At 44.5% G+C, this 14,270-nt stretch overlaps 1 protein-coding gene across 3 annotated transcripts in view; it reads right to left on the bottom strand.

Annotated features, from left to right (window-relative positions):
* Positions 1–53: 53 nt before the first annotated feature.
* Positions 54–14,270, bottom strand: part of Ca-alpha1T (Ca[2+]-channel protein alpha[[1]] subunit T) — an 87,135-nt gene continuing 72,918 nt past the window's right edge. For all 3 annotated transcript variants that reach the window (XM_070219195.1, XM_070219193.1, XM_070219194.1), the window contains 9 exons: positions 11,922–12,077; positions 11,080–11,262; positions 10,627–10,899; positions 10,384–10,560; positions 8,866–10,220; positions 8,192–8,384; positions 7,980–8,129; positions 4,371–6,488; positions 54–3,626 (listed from right to left, as the gene is read on the bottom strand). In XM_070219195.1, coding sequence (XP_070075296.1) covers positions 2,838–3,626; positions 4,371–6,488; positions 7,980–8,129; positions 8,192–8,384; positions 8,866–10,220; positions 10,384–10,560; positions 10,627–10,899; positions 11,080–11,262; positions 11,922–12,077 — 5,394 coding nt within the window. In that variant the 3' untranslated portion in view covers positions 54–2,837. The remainder of the gene's footprint in view (positions 3,627–4,370; positions 6,489–7,979; positions 8,130–8,191; positions 8,385–8,865; positions 10,221–10,383; positions 10,561–10,626; positions 10,900–11,079; positions 11,263–11,921; positions 12,078–14,270) is intronic.

Below are 14,270 nucleotides of genomic sequence, written 5' to 3'. Positions count from 1 at the left end.
AATGCGTAATGCGTAAGTAAAACTGATCCACAATTTTTTGTTTTTTTTCAAATTCTCTTTAATTTATAATGCTTCTTGTTTTTGTTTCGCTGCTTTACATAGTATGTGTTCTCAGTATATATGTACGTATCTAGTGGAACCAATCGAACCATTCAAATTATACGCAAAGGGCACGCAACGAAATGATTACAACTTGACTATTGGCTATTTGTCTAACAGAGTTTCGGTTCCTTACTTTGCAGCAGAGGATAGTGCTTAGTTTCCTATGACCTTGCTTAAACAATTTCACATTTAATTGGCTTATTTTAGTTTGCAAAGAATCAATGGTTTTCGAGGGGTTTTCTTGTACCTGCACGGAGCTAAAAGCTAATTTGCTTAGGTTTGCATTTCGTTGGCCTTTATGGCATTAAATTTAAATTTAACTCACTTTTTCTAATTTAGTTGTTGGCTTTGGTTTTTTGCGTCTTGCGTTTTGCTTTTACTTTTTCTTTACCTTTTGTTTTTCATTTATTAACTTATGTTTTGTAGCAGTTTACCTAATTATTAATCAACAAGAAGAAACGCTTTTTATAGTTGCTTTACGCTTCGCACAAAAAAACCGACTCACACAACTAAAGTTAAAAACGAATGTAGTTTCATTTGGTTTACTTCAAAGCGGCTACATTAAAAAATTACAAAAAAAAAGTTCAAAACTACTAGCGCATTAACCTATAAACTTCATGCTTTCTTTTAATTTTATTTGTATTTTTACTTCCATGTTGTATTTTTGTATTTTCGGTTTCCATTTATTAGTAGGCTTAAGTAGTTATTTTGTTTTGCTTTGTTTTTCGTTATTATTCCTTCGTCCTTCGTCCTGCCTCGAAAATAGTTTTCAGAGTTGCTTTTTTAGTTACGCGAGGCACTGCTTGCCATCACCGTTACATTTCGCACTGCTTGCTTGGTGTCTGTGTGGGTGTGGTGAGTTTGTGGCATGTGTGTTTGTGTTTGAGAGAGAGAGAGAGGGAGTGGGAGCTTAGAAAGAGACAGAGACAGTATCTGATACATTTGTCATGTATACATATATGTATAAATGTGTATATATATATATTCGTAGAGAAAGGCACAGATGAAATTATCGTATCGTAATTAAATTTGTTGCTTCTTCTTTTCCTCGCTTTCGCCCGAACCGTTTGCTAAGTTTGATTTTAAAGTTTATCTAAACTGGAGAGCTCCTTCACTTCGGTTTTTACAGTGTGTACAAAGAGTGTAAAATTGTTTTCATTCTTAGATCTTTGGTTTTCCTTGAAAAATTAGCTTAGACCATGTTGAAAAATTGACAGTGTTAAGTTAGTGTTCTTCTCGATTCCTCGACTCCTCGCTCCTTGTCTTGTTCTACATAGTTATGCCTTCTGAAGAAATATCTTGATACTCTATTGTAATTCGTTGATAGTTCCATATATACACTATATATAGTCATTAAACATTAATCTTTAAATTTCTACTACGATTCTCTTGGTTTTTTCTTTATAAATGCTACTTTTTAAAGTTCTTCTTGTAGTTCTTGATGCCTTGCTCTTTGCTTTCTTTTTTTTTTTTTCTGTTTAGGTTTGAAAGTAATTTTTTTTTATAAAAAAAAACATCCTGAATACCCTTTCTGCGTTGGCACTGTTTTTCGGATGTCTGTTTCTTTTCTTTAGGGGGGCGGGTTCTTGAAGAATTGGAAGCCTTTTAGGGGGAGATAGAGAGACAGACAAGGGAGATTTAGCAAAGATTGTCGACCAGATCGTAATAGCTATCTGTATGGGTATGTGTGTGTGTTTAAGTACCTAAGTAAATTCGTTTGCACAAAGTTCTTATTATTTGTTCGGTTTTTCCCTTTTCCGAATCCTTTTTTTTTGGGCACGGTAATCTTGACCCTGGAACAACGCAGTTTTATTCGTTTTTAGGTTAGGTACGATCTTAAGTTCTACAGTTCTCTATTGCTTATCAATGGGTTCGCTCAGATGGCTCTTTTTTCTTAGTTTTTCTTAGTTTTTCCCCTGGCTTAGCTACGTAAAATACACTCGAATACATATGTTTACATACAGGCCTTCTATATACAGATAGCATTGTGGTGTGTGTTCTTTGTTCTTTGTTTTACACAAACGTTTAAACTTTAAGAGCTAATCACAGAGTTGATGATTCTTTGTTCACAAATTTCCATCATTTTTGTTTCGAATGCAGTATCCCTATAAGTAACTGTATATGTAATATAACTGTATATATGTAAATCGCATATAACACTTGTATATAATCCATCGTCGTCATCTGGGTAATCATTTGCTTTCGACAGCTACATTTAAACGGAAAACACTCTAATCAACTTGAAACTTAGCTATCTTTTTGACTGCTTTTTTTTAGTTTTTAGTTCTTCTTATAAGTTCTGCTTGTTAAAGTTATGAAAACCGTAGGATTGCACTAAAAACAGTTGACAATTTAGCTTACTAGCTTTTCTCCTCATTATTTTTTGCTTTACCTAACTTTGCTTTCAATTTTATTTTACTGGTTTTTAGTTTCGTTTTTTCTGGCTAAGAGTTTGCTATCGATTAATCATTCATTCTTCGATCTTTTATGCCTAAAGCCTAATGTTATAGTTATAGTTTTTAGAAAATTCCCTAAAGTATTCTTTAATGGCGGCCAGGCGTACGTTATAGAGAATATATAGATCGATTTTTGGGGGGGTTGAAAGTAAGCTCCTTCCGCGTTTCCAGTTTACAGGATAGACAAACTCTGGGTTATCCTAGCTATCATCCTTGTTACTATATAGTGTACGGCTATCCTGGCCCTAGTTAGAGATAACTACTGTTTAAGATTTGCATTTAGTCCATGGAGGACTGTGGCGACTTGACCAGGAGCAGCTCCTTGTAGTCGCTGTCCCTGTCCTCCGCCTCGTTGTCCTGATCCTGATCCTGTTCGGGCTCCCTCTGCTCCCTTTGATCCATGCGCCTGCGCTCGCTGATGATCCTCAGGATGTCCGAGGAGTCGGACTTGGTGACTCCCTGGGCTGCTGCGATATCCGGCAGGACTTTCCCCGGCTCCCCGGGTATGTCCAGCGAACTGGAGGAGGCTATGACGGGCATGATGGATCCTGAAGCCGTGGGCAAAAGCAGTGAACTCTCGTCCATGTCGGCATCCTCGTCCAAAGCCTGCTGCTTGAAGAGCTGCTTGGTGCTGCCACTGCGACTGCGCGGCGGCATGGATCTGGGAACGGAGAGGAGCAGGCTGCTCCGCAGGCTGCATCCCTGGTCCACCGACTGTGACCAGCCGAAGGGTCTCCGCGGTGGCGGATGCGCCATGGCCATGGGCGTGGGCGTGGGCGTTGCTATGGGCAGGGACAGGGGCGGCGGCGGGTTGGGCACCAGGGCACTGACCACCGACAGGGCGGTGGACACATCTCCCATCTCCGACTCCTCCAGGTGGCCCACGTCGGCACTGCGCACACTCCGTATATCGTAGGAACCACCACCACCCACTCCGCCACCCACTCCGCCCCCATCCGACTCGAGGCTCTCGAAGATCGTGCCCCTCCGGCAGTCGAGGGCATCTCCGCCCCAGGGCAGCGAGTCGCAGCTGGTGCGCTTGGCCTCCAGATTTCGACGACGGATTGCCTGATCAACGGGGGAAAAAAAAGATTAATTACTTTTGCCAGTTTTGGGATTATATTAATTCCTATGAAATTTTTTTTATTTTTTTTTTTTTTATAGTATTTTAAAAAATATTGGCACAGGTTTTAAGCTCATCAGCATTTGTAAGATTTTATAAAATTGTGATGATTTCTCTACAAAAAAAGGTTTCATTTTGTACTGCTGATATTTTTTACTTTAATGTAGATAAGATGTAGATAATGTGGAAGTAACAAAATCACTGTAAAGCAGTGCACCCATTTGTATGATATAATTTAATATTATAATAGTTTTCAAATTGCAAAAAATAATCTATTTTTTTTACCAAATGTATAAAAATTGTCTGAAAATAATCGTTTTAAATTTTGAAATCTGAGTACTAAATATTTAAAAAAAATATTCTATAACTTTTATCAAGATAAGACAACAACAAACTTTAACCGCTTTAACTTTAGCTTTAACTTTAACTTTTATAATCTATTTTTTTAGCAAATGTATAAGAATGGTCTTAAAATAATCGTTTTAAATTCTGAAATCTGAGTACTAAATATTTTAAAAAAATATTCTATTACTTTTAACAAGATAGAAAATGACAAACTTTAACCGCTTTAACTTTAACTTTAATAATCTATGTTTTTTTAGCAAATGTATAAAAATGGTTTGAAAATAATCTCTTTAAATCCTGAAATCGGAGTACTTAATATTCTTACAAGATATTCTCTAACTTACCCAGTAGGATTGACCGCCCCAGGGCAGCGACTCGCAGCTGGTGAGCTTGGCCTCCAGGTTCTTCTTACGGAGTGCCTGCTCGTCCAGGGATCGCTCCTTGGACAGCACGCCGCGCTTGCGGAAGCCGGCGGCCGCGGAGGCGCGACGCCCGCGACGGCGATTGTCCAGCGGCGGCAGCGGGAGGCCGGCCACGCCCACAGCCGGCGGTTCGCCCGTTACACCTCCACCTCCACCTCCCGCCGTTGCCGTCGCTGTGCCGCCGAAGGGCTCGCCCAGCCGGGCGCCGAGCGCCTGAGGCGTCAGCGTGCCGCCCATTTCGGCGAGACTCAAGCCGAGCATGGATTGTGGTGGCTGCTGGAAGTACTGGACGGTCTGTCTGCGTTGACCGGATGCTCCAGTTGAGGCGGCTCCAGAACCCGCACCCCCACTAGGGGTAGTCGCCACCCCCATGGCCACCGAGCTGGTCATGCTGGAACTGGGATTCGCTGTGCCCGTCGCTACTGGCAGTGGGAACTTCTTGTCCAGCGAGGGCGTACTGTAGATAAAGTTCTTCGGCAGCGATTTGACCTTGGCCAGGGGGCGCGGGGGAGCGGCCGCCTTCGATTGCGCCTCCGCCAGCTGCTGGCACAACTTTTGCTCCTGGGCGAACTCCTGCTCGCGGACCAGTTCGCGCTCCAGCTCCACCTCCATGTCGAGCTCATCCTCCATTTGCTTGTGGCTCTCCTCGAGGTGTTTCATCAGTACAGCCACGACGACATTGACCAAAACGAATTGCGCCATCAGCACGAATATCACAAAGAATATGGGAGCAATAACCGAGCTGACGCAGCAATTGCGCACGCAATCGGCTGCGTCATCGCAATTATCCCTCAGCGTGTCCTTCATGATGCCGTTCCAATTGTCGCCAGTCGCTACGCGAAACAATGTGAGGAAAGCCATGCCAAAGTTGGCGAAGTGCGCGTGCTCGCCCAATCCCTGGCAGGGTATCTCATCGGAGCACTCGAGTCGCCCGAACAGCTCCACGCCCAGCGCCGCAAATATGAAGAAGAGCAGGAAGAAGAGCAGTCCGAGATTGCCCACCTGGGGCAGGGCCTGCATCACGGTGTCCAGCAGCGCCCTAATGCCCTTGGCCATTTTGAGGAGCTTCAGCACTCTCGCTATCCTGAGTACCCTCATCACCCGGATGATCGTGGGATTAATGGGTATTATCTTCGTTTCCAGCTCCTCCAGGACAATGCCCACTATCGAGAGCAGGACTATGCCCACGTCCAGCTGATTCCAGCGATCCTTGAGGTAGAGTTTCCAGCCCAACGCCACCAGTTTCATGTTGGCCTCCAGTATAAAGACTGCGGTGAAGAAGTAGTTGAAGATCTTGAGGGCGTACTTCAGCCCACTGGGCATCATGTAGTACTCCATGGCCATGGTGACCACATTCAGGCCAATCACAGCCGCAATGGCGAGGTCAAAGTACTTCGAGGTCACCACATTGTGCACGAACATTCGCGTCGGCGAGTAGTTGGTGTAGTAGGGTGGTTCGTGCATTCTCCTCCGCTTCTTTTCCATCTGAAGAGCCCGCTTCGCCGCCCGCCGAATCTTCTCCTCCTTCTCCTGCTCCTCGCGACACCGATGGAAATTCTCCACCACCACGCCAACGAACATGTTGAGCACAAAGAAGCCCACCAGCAGAATGAAGGCGATGAAGTACAGTAGCCTCCACTCGTTGTAGTTGACTATCGGTTGTTGATCGACGCCCACGGCATCGAGTCCGGTATACATGATGTTCACCCAACCGTCGCGGGAACTCAGGACGAACAGGGACATCAGCGCCTTGCCGAGATCATCGAAATTGTACTTTCGATTTGTCCAAACATTGCCCGGTATGCGGCGACATTCGTCCGCATTGCGAACGCCCTTGATGTTCTCGCCCTCGCAGTAGTAGAAGGTGCCCTTGAACAGCTGGACGCCCAGGATCCCAAAGATGATGAAGAAGGTGCAGCAGATCAGCACGATGTTGCCGATGGGACGCAGGGACGATAAGAGCGTTTGCACGACTAGTTTCAGACCCGGGGCTCGGTTGATCACCCGCAGCGGCCGCAAGGATCGGAGTAGTCGAAACACCTACAAGGATATCATTTTTTTTTTTTCGAGGGGAGAGAGCAAAAAGGACGAGAAGAGAAGAGTGATTGTGGTTGGTGCATCGGCTACACTGCTTTATCGGCGGCGCTTTTGCACCGCTTGCTCTGCGGCACTTCGGCCAGCGGCCGCCAGGCGGCGCCACACATATATGTAGTAAAAGCATGAAGTAAATACCATGTAGATATACTCAGGATGAAGGCAACATAAGCGAAACTCTCAACGAAAACACACCAGATATGGTTTAAGGTTAAACAAATACAAATCATATGATATTAATATATTGTTATATAGGTGATAACTTGATAATCAAAAGGTGCCAATATGAAAAATAATTTATTAACCGCACTGGTGTGTTGCAACAAATGGGATAACTTTAACTTTAATCGGGGAATACAAATATGGCAACATTGCTTGAACAAGAAAGCAAGGCGATGGTAATTGATTGATTCGTAAAAATACAACAAGATGGGACGATTGCATTTATAGCTAGATGGAGATGTTTTGGGTTTCGATTGGAGTGGAGTGGTGGCTTAACTTGTATAGGGGTATGACACTAACTGACAGTTCTACTGAATAAATAAATGGGTAGTTAAACTAAGAACAATAAGAACAAACTAAAGCTGTGAAAGAGTTTTGAAAAGTATTTTCGTAATTAATATAGAAATTATTTAGTTCTCAAGAGCCTTTTCAAGTGTCATATCCCTATCGTTTGGAGGTTGTCGATAGGAAAGGGGAAACAATCAACTATGTACATTACAAAACTCAATGAAGGTGAGTCAACGGATTACTGGAATTTTAAATTTTCTTTTTGTTTTTTTTTTTCTGGGGGGTACTTTTAAAGTTATATATTTTTTTGGTTTTTGGGAGCGGGGTCTACACACACATAAAAAATGGGTGAAAACAAATTGGATTTTCTTGCTGATTAACGCATATAGCAGCGGAAATTTACCTGAAGTTTTCAGAGAGAGTTATACAATATATATAAGTATACATTATATACATGAGTTATAGAGAAAGACACGAGATGTGTGTACATAAATAGAAGGTGAAATTAAAATTGAAGAGATTTGAGATAATGTTTTCTTGAAGAATTTCGGATCGTTTGTGTGTGTGGGTGTGTGTGTAAGAGTGTGTGGGTGTGCGCAAGAAAAGGAAGAGCACATAAAAAGACAGAGATGGCCAATCAGCAGAGAGACAGAGACAGAGCTTTGTGTTTTTTGGGGCGATTTAGCGATATAGCGAGCTTTGATAGCGATTTAGCGATAGCTTTTCTGATCCGAGTGCGCAGCCCAGCAGCCAATTAAATGGGCGTGGTCGGTTCTGGGCGTGGTTCTTGGTAGTAGCTGTTCTGGTTGATCTGATCGTCTGCTTGTTGTTAATCGCTTGAGATTCGTTTTCAGGTTTTCGGTTTACTGGTACTGCTGCTGCTTTCGGATAGCAAAGTGTCCAAAAAAGCCGCGAGCCCGTACTTACCCTTAAAATCCCAAATATCCTCGGACTCGATTCGCTAATCAGGGACATTAACAAATCAATTATGGAAATGGTAACCAAAGATCCGTCCATGATATTCCAGCCGGACGTAAAGTAGGCGTCGTGGCCGTAAAACATTCCCGTGGCCACCACCTGTTGATATAATTAATAAAATTATAATATATAGGTTATTTTGTTCAAATACCTCTACTCACCTTGATAAACATTTCGACGGTAAAGACGACGGTGAACACGTAATTGGCTGTTGCCAGGAACAATCTTTCGGTGCTGCTTGGAGGGATGTTTGGTCTTTCCATGGCCAGGGTGATGCAGTTGAGCGCGATGAACAGCAGGACGACGTTGTCGAACCACTTTTGGTTGACAAACCACGTACAGATTTGCCGGAACCTGAAAAACGGAGGGTGTCGAAATGCAAATACGTGAAATGTGCAGCTCGCAGACAAAGTTGAAATTGAATTTTACCCTCAGCAAAAAAAAAACAGAAACAGTGTGAACAGAGGAAAACAGAAAGCAAAATCGCAGTGTCAAAGTCAATAGACTGGCAAAATAATTGCCTCAGTTTAAAAGGTTGTTCATTAGCTGAGTTAGATTAGAAGATGCAATGGCACAGACTGACCAATGAGCTAAAAAATATTTTTGGCGCCCCCGGAGGGACCAAGAGCACTAGCAACGTTGCCATACTTGAAAATAGTAAATATCTAAGTCAATAGACTGGCAACCTAATTTTCTCAGTTTCAAAGGTTGTTCATAAGCTAAGAAATATTAGAAGATGCCATGGCAAAAAATATTTTTGGCGCCCGCGGAGGGACCATACGCACTAGCAGCGTTGCCACACTTTAAAATATTATGTTTATAAATCACCACATACCTGTTGTCCTCTGGGAATATGTAGAGCGAGTAGTCCTCGCGCTCGGTGGTAAAGTGCTTGGGCGTCAGCTGCTCGATGAGCATCTTGAGCTTCGAGTAGCGCTCGCCACCACCTGGCACCATGGAATGTGGCTGCATCGCCAGCTGCTGCTGGTCCTTGGACAGGCGGTGCTGCTGCAGCTGCTGCTGGTTGGTCGAGGAGAAGGAGTCCTGCCGTTGCTGAAGCAGCTGCTGCTGATGAAGCTGCTGCAGCTGCTGCAGCTCCTTCTCCTCGAGCCGCTTCTTCAGGTTGTAGTGGCTGATGGAGTTCTTGCGCTTGTCCCGCGCCTCCATGTACTGCTGCAGCATGTTATCCGGCTCGTTCAGATTGCCGTACGACTTGTTCCACTTGTCCAGGTCCATCTTTGAGTTCGTGTACGATAGCGACTTGCGGTTCGCCTCCAGGTTGTGCAGATTCAGATGCGAGGTCTTGCTGAAGGCCAGCTCGATGGAGCTCATTCGGCGCTGTCCCGATCCTGGTCTCAGTTTCGGCGGTTGGTTTAGATTCTGGTACACCTGCGAGTTGAAAATGCAGGCCGAGGCACGACGACTGCCCACGGGGGGTCCACTGCCTATGCTCAGTGTGTTCGAAAGCCGCCTAATCGAGTTCTGCGGGCTCAGGCGATTCGTTTCTTTGGCGCCCGCGGGTGGACCACTGCCACTGGCAGCGTTGCCACTTCGCAGCAAAAAGCTGTTGTCGCCGCCGCCGCCATTGTTCAGCTGCTGCTGCTGCTGCTCGTCCTCTTCCTCCTGCTGCTGGGTCCTTCGAGCCGCATTATCCTCGTTGCCCAGAGCCAAAGCGGAGGATCGCCGCCTCTTGGAGCTGCCGCGCCTCAATCGGTGCTTGAAACTCCCCTGATGCTGTGGCGGCGGGGCCAACGGCAGCCTCTCACTGGACGAACTGCCACTGGTCGAGGCCCCCGTGTTTCCAGTACTCCTGCCCACAATTCCCGGGACCATCATATCGGCAGTGCCCACGCTCACATCATTGAGACTATGACTCTGGCTCTGCGCCTCCGCCGAGGACGAGATGGTGGGCACATAAATGGGCGTAGCCGCCGCCGTCGAGCTGGAGCTCTTCGAGATGTCGTCGATGATCACGCTGTGCATGCTGGCCGAACTGCCAGCGGTGCTGGTCACGCCCACACCCACGCCCACGCCCAGCTGGCTGGCATTCAGGATGTTCAGGGGCTTGTGGGAGAGCACCGGCGAGGGCGGGATGAGATCGATGGAGGGTATGCCCTCGTCCAGACTCCGCTGACCGCCGGTAAATATGTTCGGCGGCCGCAAAAGTGACGGCGACGGCGGACTGGGTGGCTGGGGGTTTAAATATTTTATACCGCTGCATCGTTTACGGCAAATGGTGGCCAGCAGAAGCAGCATGACGTTTTTCTGCTTTACAGCGTACGTGTGCATTGCTGGCAGCGCAGCGGTAGAGCAACTGCCTCTGCTGGCCACCACTGGCACTCTGTTCACTCACCTCCATGTCGCCCCACTGGCGGAAACTCATGCCCGGCTCCAGAGTGGTGCTAGGCGAGTCCTGCGGCGTGGCCGCCGTGGTCGTGATGATGGGCGGATCCCGGACGAGCCGGATCTTCGAGAGGCGCGACTCCCGCGATTCCCGCTCACCGCCGCGCCGCTCCTTGATCGAGTATGTCTGTGTGCGAGTCGGGTGGATGCAGGTGGTGTGGTGGTCAGAGTGGTCAAGTGTGGTTAACCTTACCTTTTTGAGGCCGCCGCGCGGCTTGGCATGCTGCTGCTGCAGCTGCTGCTGCAGCTGCTGCTGCTGCCCCTCCTCCTTGCTGCCGCCGCCGCCGCCCGGCTCTCGATCTCGAGGAGAAGGTGCCTCGCCGGAGGTGCCAGAGGCCGAGGGAGCGGCAGAGGAGGCGGAGGCAGGGGGCAGCTCGTTGATCTGGTAGTCGTGGGTCGGCTGCAGCAGGCGCTGCCGGTGCATGTTGCTCTTGGCCTCGATGATCAGCTCCGCGGAGTCCTGCAGCTGCGGGGGGATTTTTCAACACACGTGGATATTCAAGACAAGGCACTCAAACTCAAGCTAACCCATACATTCGCATGCAGCATGCAGCTATCAGACACTCTCTTTTTTTTTTTTGTTCAATCACACCTGGTCTTTTTTGTGAGATGGAGGGATCCCGATCCTGATCCTGAGCTCACTTACCTTGCGCACATCCTCCGCCGATCGCCAGCGGTTGCGCACCTCGTAGTAACTATCGTTGGTCGTCGAGGAGTCCGCCTCGCTCCGCGACTCATCGTACATACCATCGCTGTAGTTCTCGGCCAAAGTCTCCTCGCGCAGTTTCTTAACCAACTCGCGCTGTTCGCGCTCGCGACGTTCATTTCGCTGAGGGAATCAAAATTTCAAAATTAGACTTTCTCGTCAACCGGATGGATTTCGGTTCGGTTCGGTTCGGGGATTTTCGGGTGGCATTCGGATGGGTTGGCGCTCCCTCGCTGGTACTTCCGCTCATCCGCATCCGTTTGGAAAAAGAAGAGAGGGGGAAATGATGGGATTGGGGTCGCGACGCACCCGAAGCTTCATATTATGATCGGGGATTCACCAAAAAAAGCTAGTCTTTTATTTAAGAAATCATGTTTTTAAAAAATTAAGTTTCTTATTCATTAATTTCACTGTGCTACAACTAATAAACAATTTTGTTTAAATTTAAGAACCTTCTTCACAGAATTTTTGATCAATTCAAGATCAAATTTAACCAGGATTTAATGAGGATTTAGTAATATTTTAATCAAATTAAAAAAATAGTATTTTGTTTACATTTCTTTTCAATAACTGTGAATGTCCAAAAGCTTTAAACTAATATTGCTAACAAAATATCAACTGATTTTTATTAAGAAATCGCATATTAAATTATATATAGAAGATCAAAATTTGAAGCCTCGCATGCGTTTATTTAGAAGTCATATATTTTATATAGCAAATCGCAAAGATCCAAAGATCGCTATATTTTTCGGGACAGGGGAATGTTGTTGGCAAAACTCTACCTCTGAACTGAATCCCTCAACCAAAATGGCCACCAATAAATTAAATAGCACATAATTGCCGAACGTCATTAGTGCCACAAAGTACAATGCGGCCCAATGACTTGTCTTTTCCATTCCGTTGAACAGCACGACGTTCCAATCCTCTTGGGTGAGTATCTAAAAACATTTGTTGGTTTTCGTTTCGTTTCGTTTTTTTTTTTGGTGAGTTGTTGATTAGAGTTGTTGTTGTTGTTGAGTTGTAGTTGTAGTTGATCGGTGGCAGTTGCAGTGGCGGGGGCGGCAAACGTGGTGCAGATTTAACATACATACGCATGGATATATATATGCATGTCGGGACACACATATCGGAATATATATCGTAAGAAGCGAAAGAAAAAGAACGAAATACCAATAAACAAATTTTGTAATTTTCTCTTTGTGGTGGGTGGCAAAGAACGTAAGTGAGTAAGTAAGTAAGGAAGTAATTAGTGACGAAATACGAATGGAAAAGGTCAGACAAAAGACAGACAGATATAGAAAGCGAGATCAAAACGGCAAACTTTGTTTTTTTTTATATATAGGTTCATATGAGTACATTTTGTATATACTTATGTGAACCTACTAGCAGTTTGTTCATTTTGGTTTTTGGTAACTCAGGCACAAACATCAAAAAAAGCGTACAACTTAAAAGTATTATCACTTTTAGTGGTCAAGAAAAATAAATGAAATATGCAATCAAGGGGAAAAAAGGTTTAAGATAACTGAAAGTACGGATAACCATTTATCCAGAGTGTTTCCAGATTAGTCTTTTAACTTAACTCAAAATATCCAGAAACACTCGGATATAGGTAAAGCCTGAGAAGGTGAGATAGTTGGAAGAGAGTTATAGATGGGGTCTTGAGGGAGATCAAGCAGTGGCGGTGGCTTGACTCAAAATATCTGTGGGCAGCCCGTTAAGAAGCTGCTCAAGGTGATTCCTTTCTTAAACAATAATTCGTGGTGTGGCATTTTGAACGAACCAAAAGCAAAACTAAGTCGAAATCGAAATAAAGATTAAACCATAATTAAAGCACGCTATAAGCAAAGCCAAAAGCAAATAATTTAAGAGAAGCGGCAAAGGCTCGGCTCTCGGACTAAATCAAAGAGCAAAGAAGCGCAGAGAACTCTTGCATATAGAAATTTGTAAAAAGTTTAAATTTTTCACAGAGCATTTCGCCCATTCTGTTTTTGCTTTGTACACAAAGTGCCAATGGGTTTTTATTCTATTTGATTTTTTGTTTGTTTTTGCTATACAATACGAATGCGGTTTATATGGTAGGCGAATTAATTTGATTTTGGTTTTGTTGTTGTTTCTAAACTCTGGTGGCTGTACATTTGTATTGCGCATAAGCAACTTTAAAAATATATAGATGTATTAAGAACGCTTTTTATACAGCTTGCTTGGCAACAAATTGTTAAATGGATCGATCGACTAGGTGAAAGAAAGAGATATAGGCAAAGGCAAAGATCGAGAGGCAAAGAAAGCAGCAGCAGCAAATTGAGAAATAAAAACTTTCGTTTCGGTTTAAACAAGCCAACGAACCAACAAACAAACAAACAAACCAACGAACAAACAAAAAATTTTAAACAAATATATACAGTTTGTATGAGTGTGGCTGTAGATGGTAGATTCATTGGGTTCTGGGAGGTCGCAATCGCAATCGAAGGTTGATATTCGGGTCTGGCATACAATTATAAAGCCGAAAGCCAAAAGCCGAGGGCAAATTAAGGTGAGGATCCCAAAAATCATGCAACAAAACTCGGAGCATCAGCGTTAACGGTTTTTGCTTGGATTATGTCGTATGTGTGTGTGAGCGAGAGAGGGGAAAAAGAGAGACGGAGAGAGAGAGAAGAGGGAAAGAGAGAGAAAAAGATTGATGTGAAATAACCGATGGTTGGTCCGTTCCCTGGACCTTCGGTTATTTGGTACAGTTGCGCAAATCTGCGTATTAGAGATGTCAACGCTGTCGATAACTTTGTCGATAAGTATCGATTTATAATTTATATTCTTAATTTTGAATCTTGTAATAACTTTGTAGAATTTCAATGACATAGCATTTAATATTTTATTAAAAATATCATTTTTCTGAAATATTAATAATCCTCTTGGGAATCGAATCCAACTGAATAATCCTTGACATCTCTACAAAAACTGCTTTTAGTGACAGAATGAAAAAGTTCCAAGGAGGAAGCACATACACACATATTGATCGTGAAGTTTAGTTGATTGTCCTTCCATTCACAATATTTACAGGGACTCATTCGTTTCATTTATATTTTTATTTGAGCCTACCCAATGGACGTGTGTCTATGCGTTAAAGCGTTTGTGGG

This window comes from Drosophila takahashii, chromosome X (assembly GCF_030179915.1).
Source record: "Drosophila takahashii strain IR98-3 E-12201 chromosome X, DtakHiC1v2, whole genome shotgun sequence".
Classification (NCBI taxonomy): Eukaryota; Metazoa; Arthropoda; class Insecta; order Diptera; family Drosophilidae; genus Drosophila; species Drosophila takahashii.
Note: the sequence above shows the minus strand (reverse complement) of the source record. Positions and strands in the feature narration are given on the sequence as shown.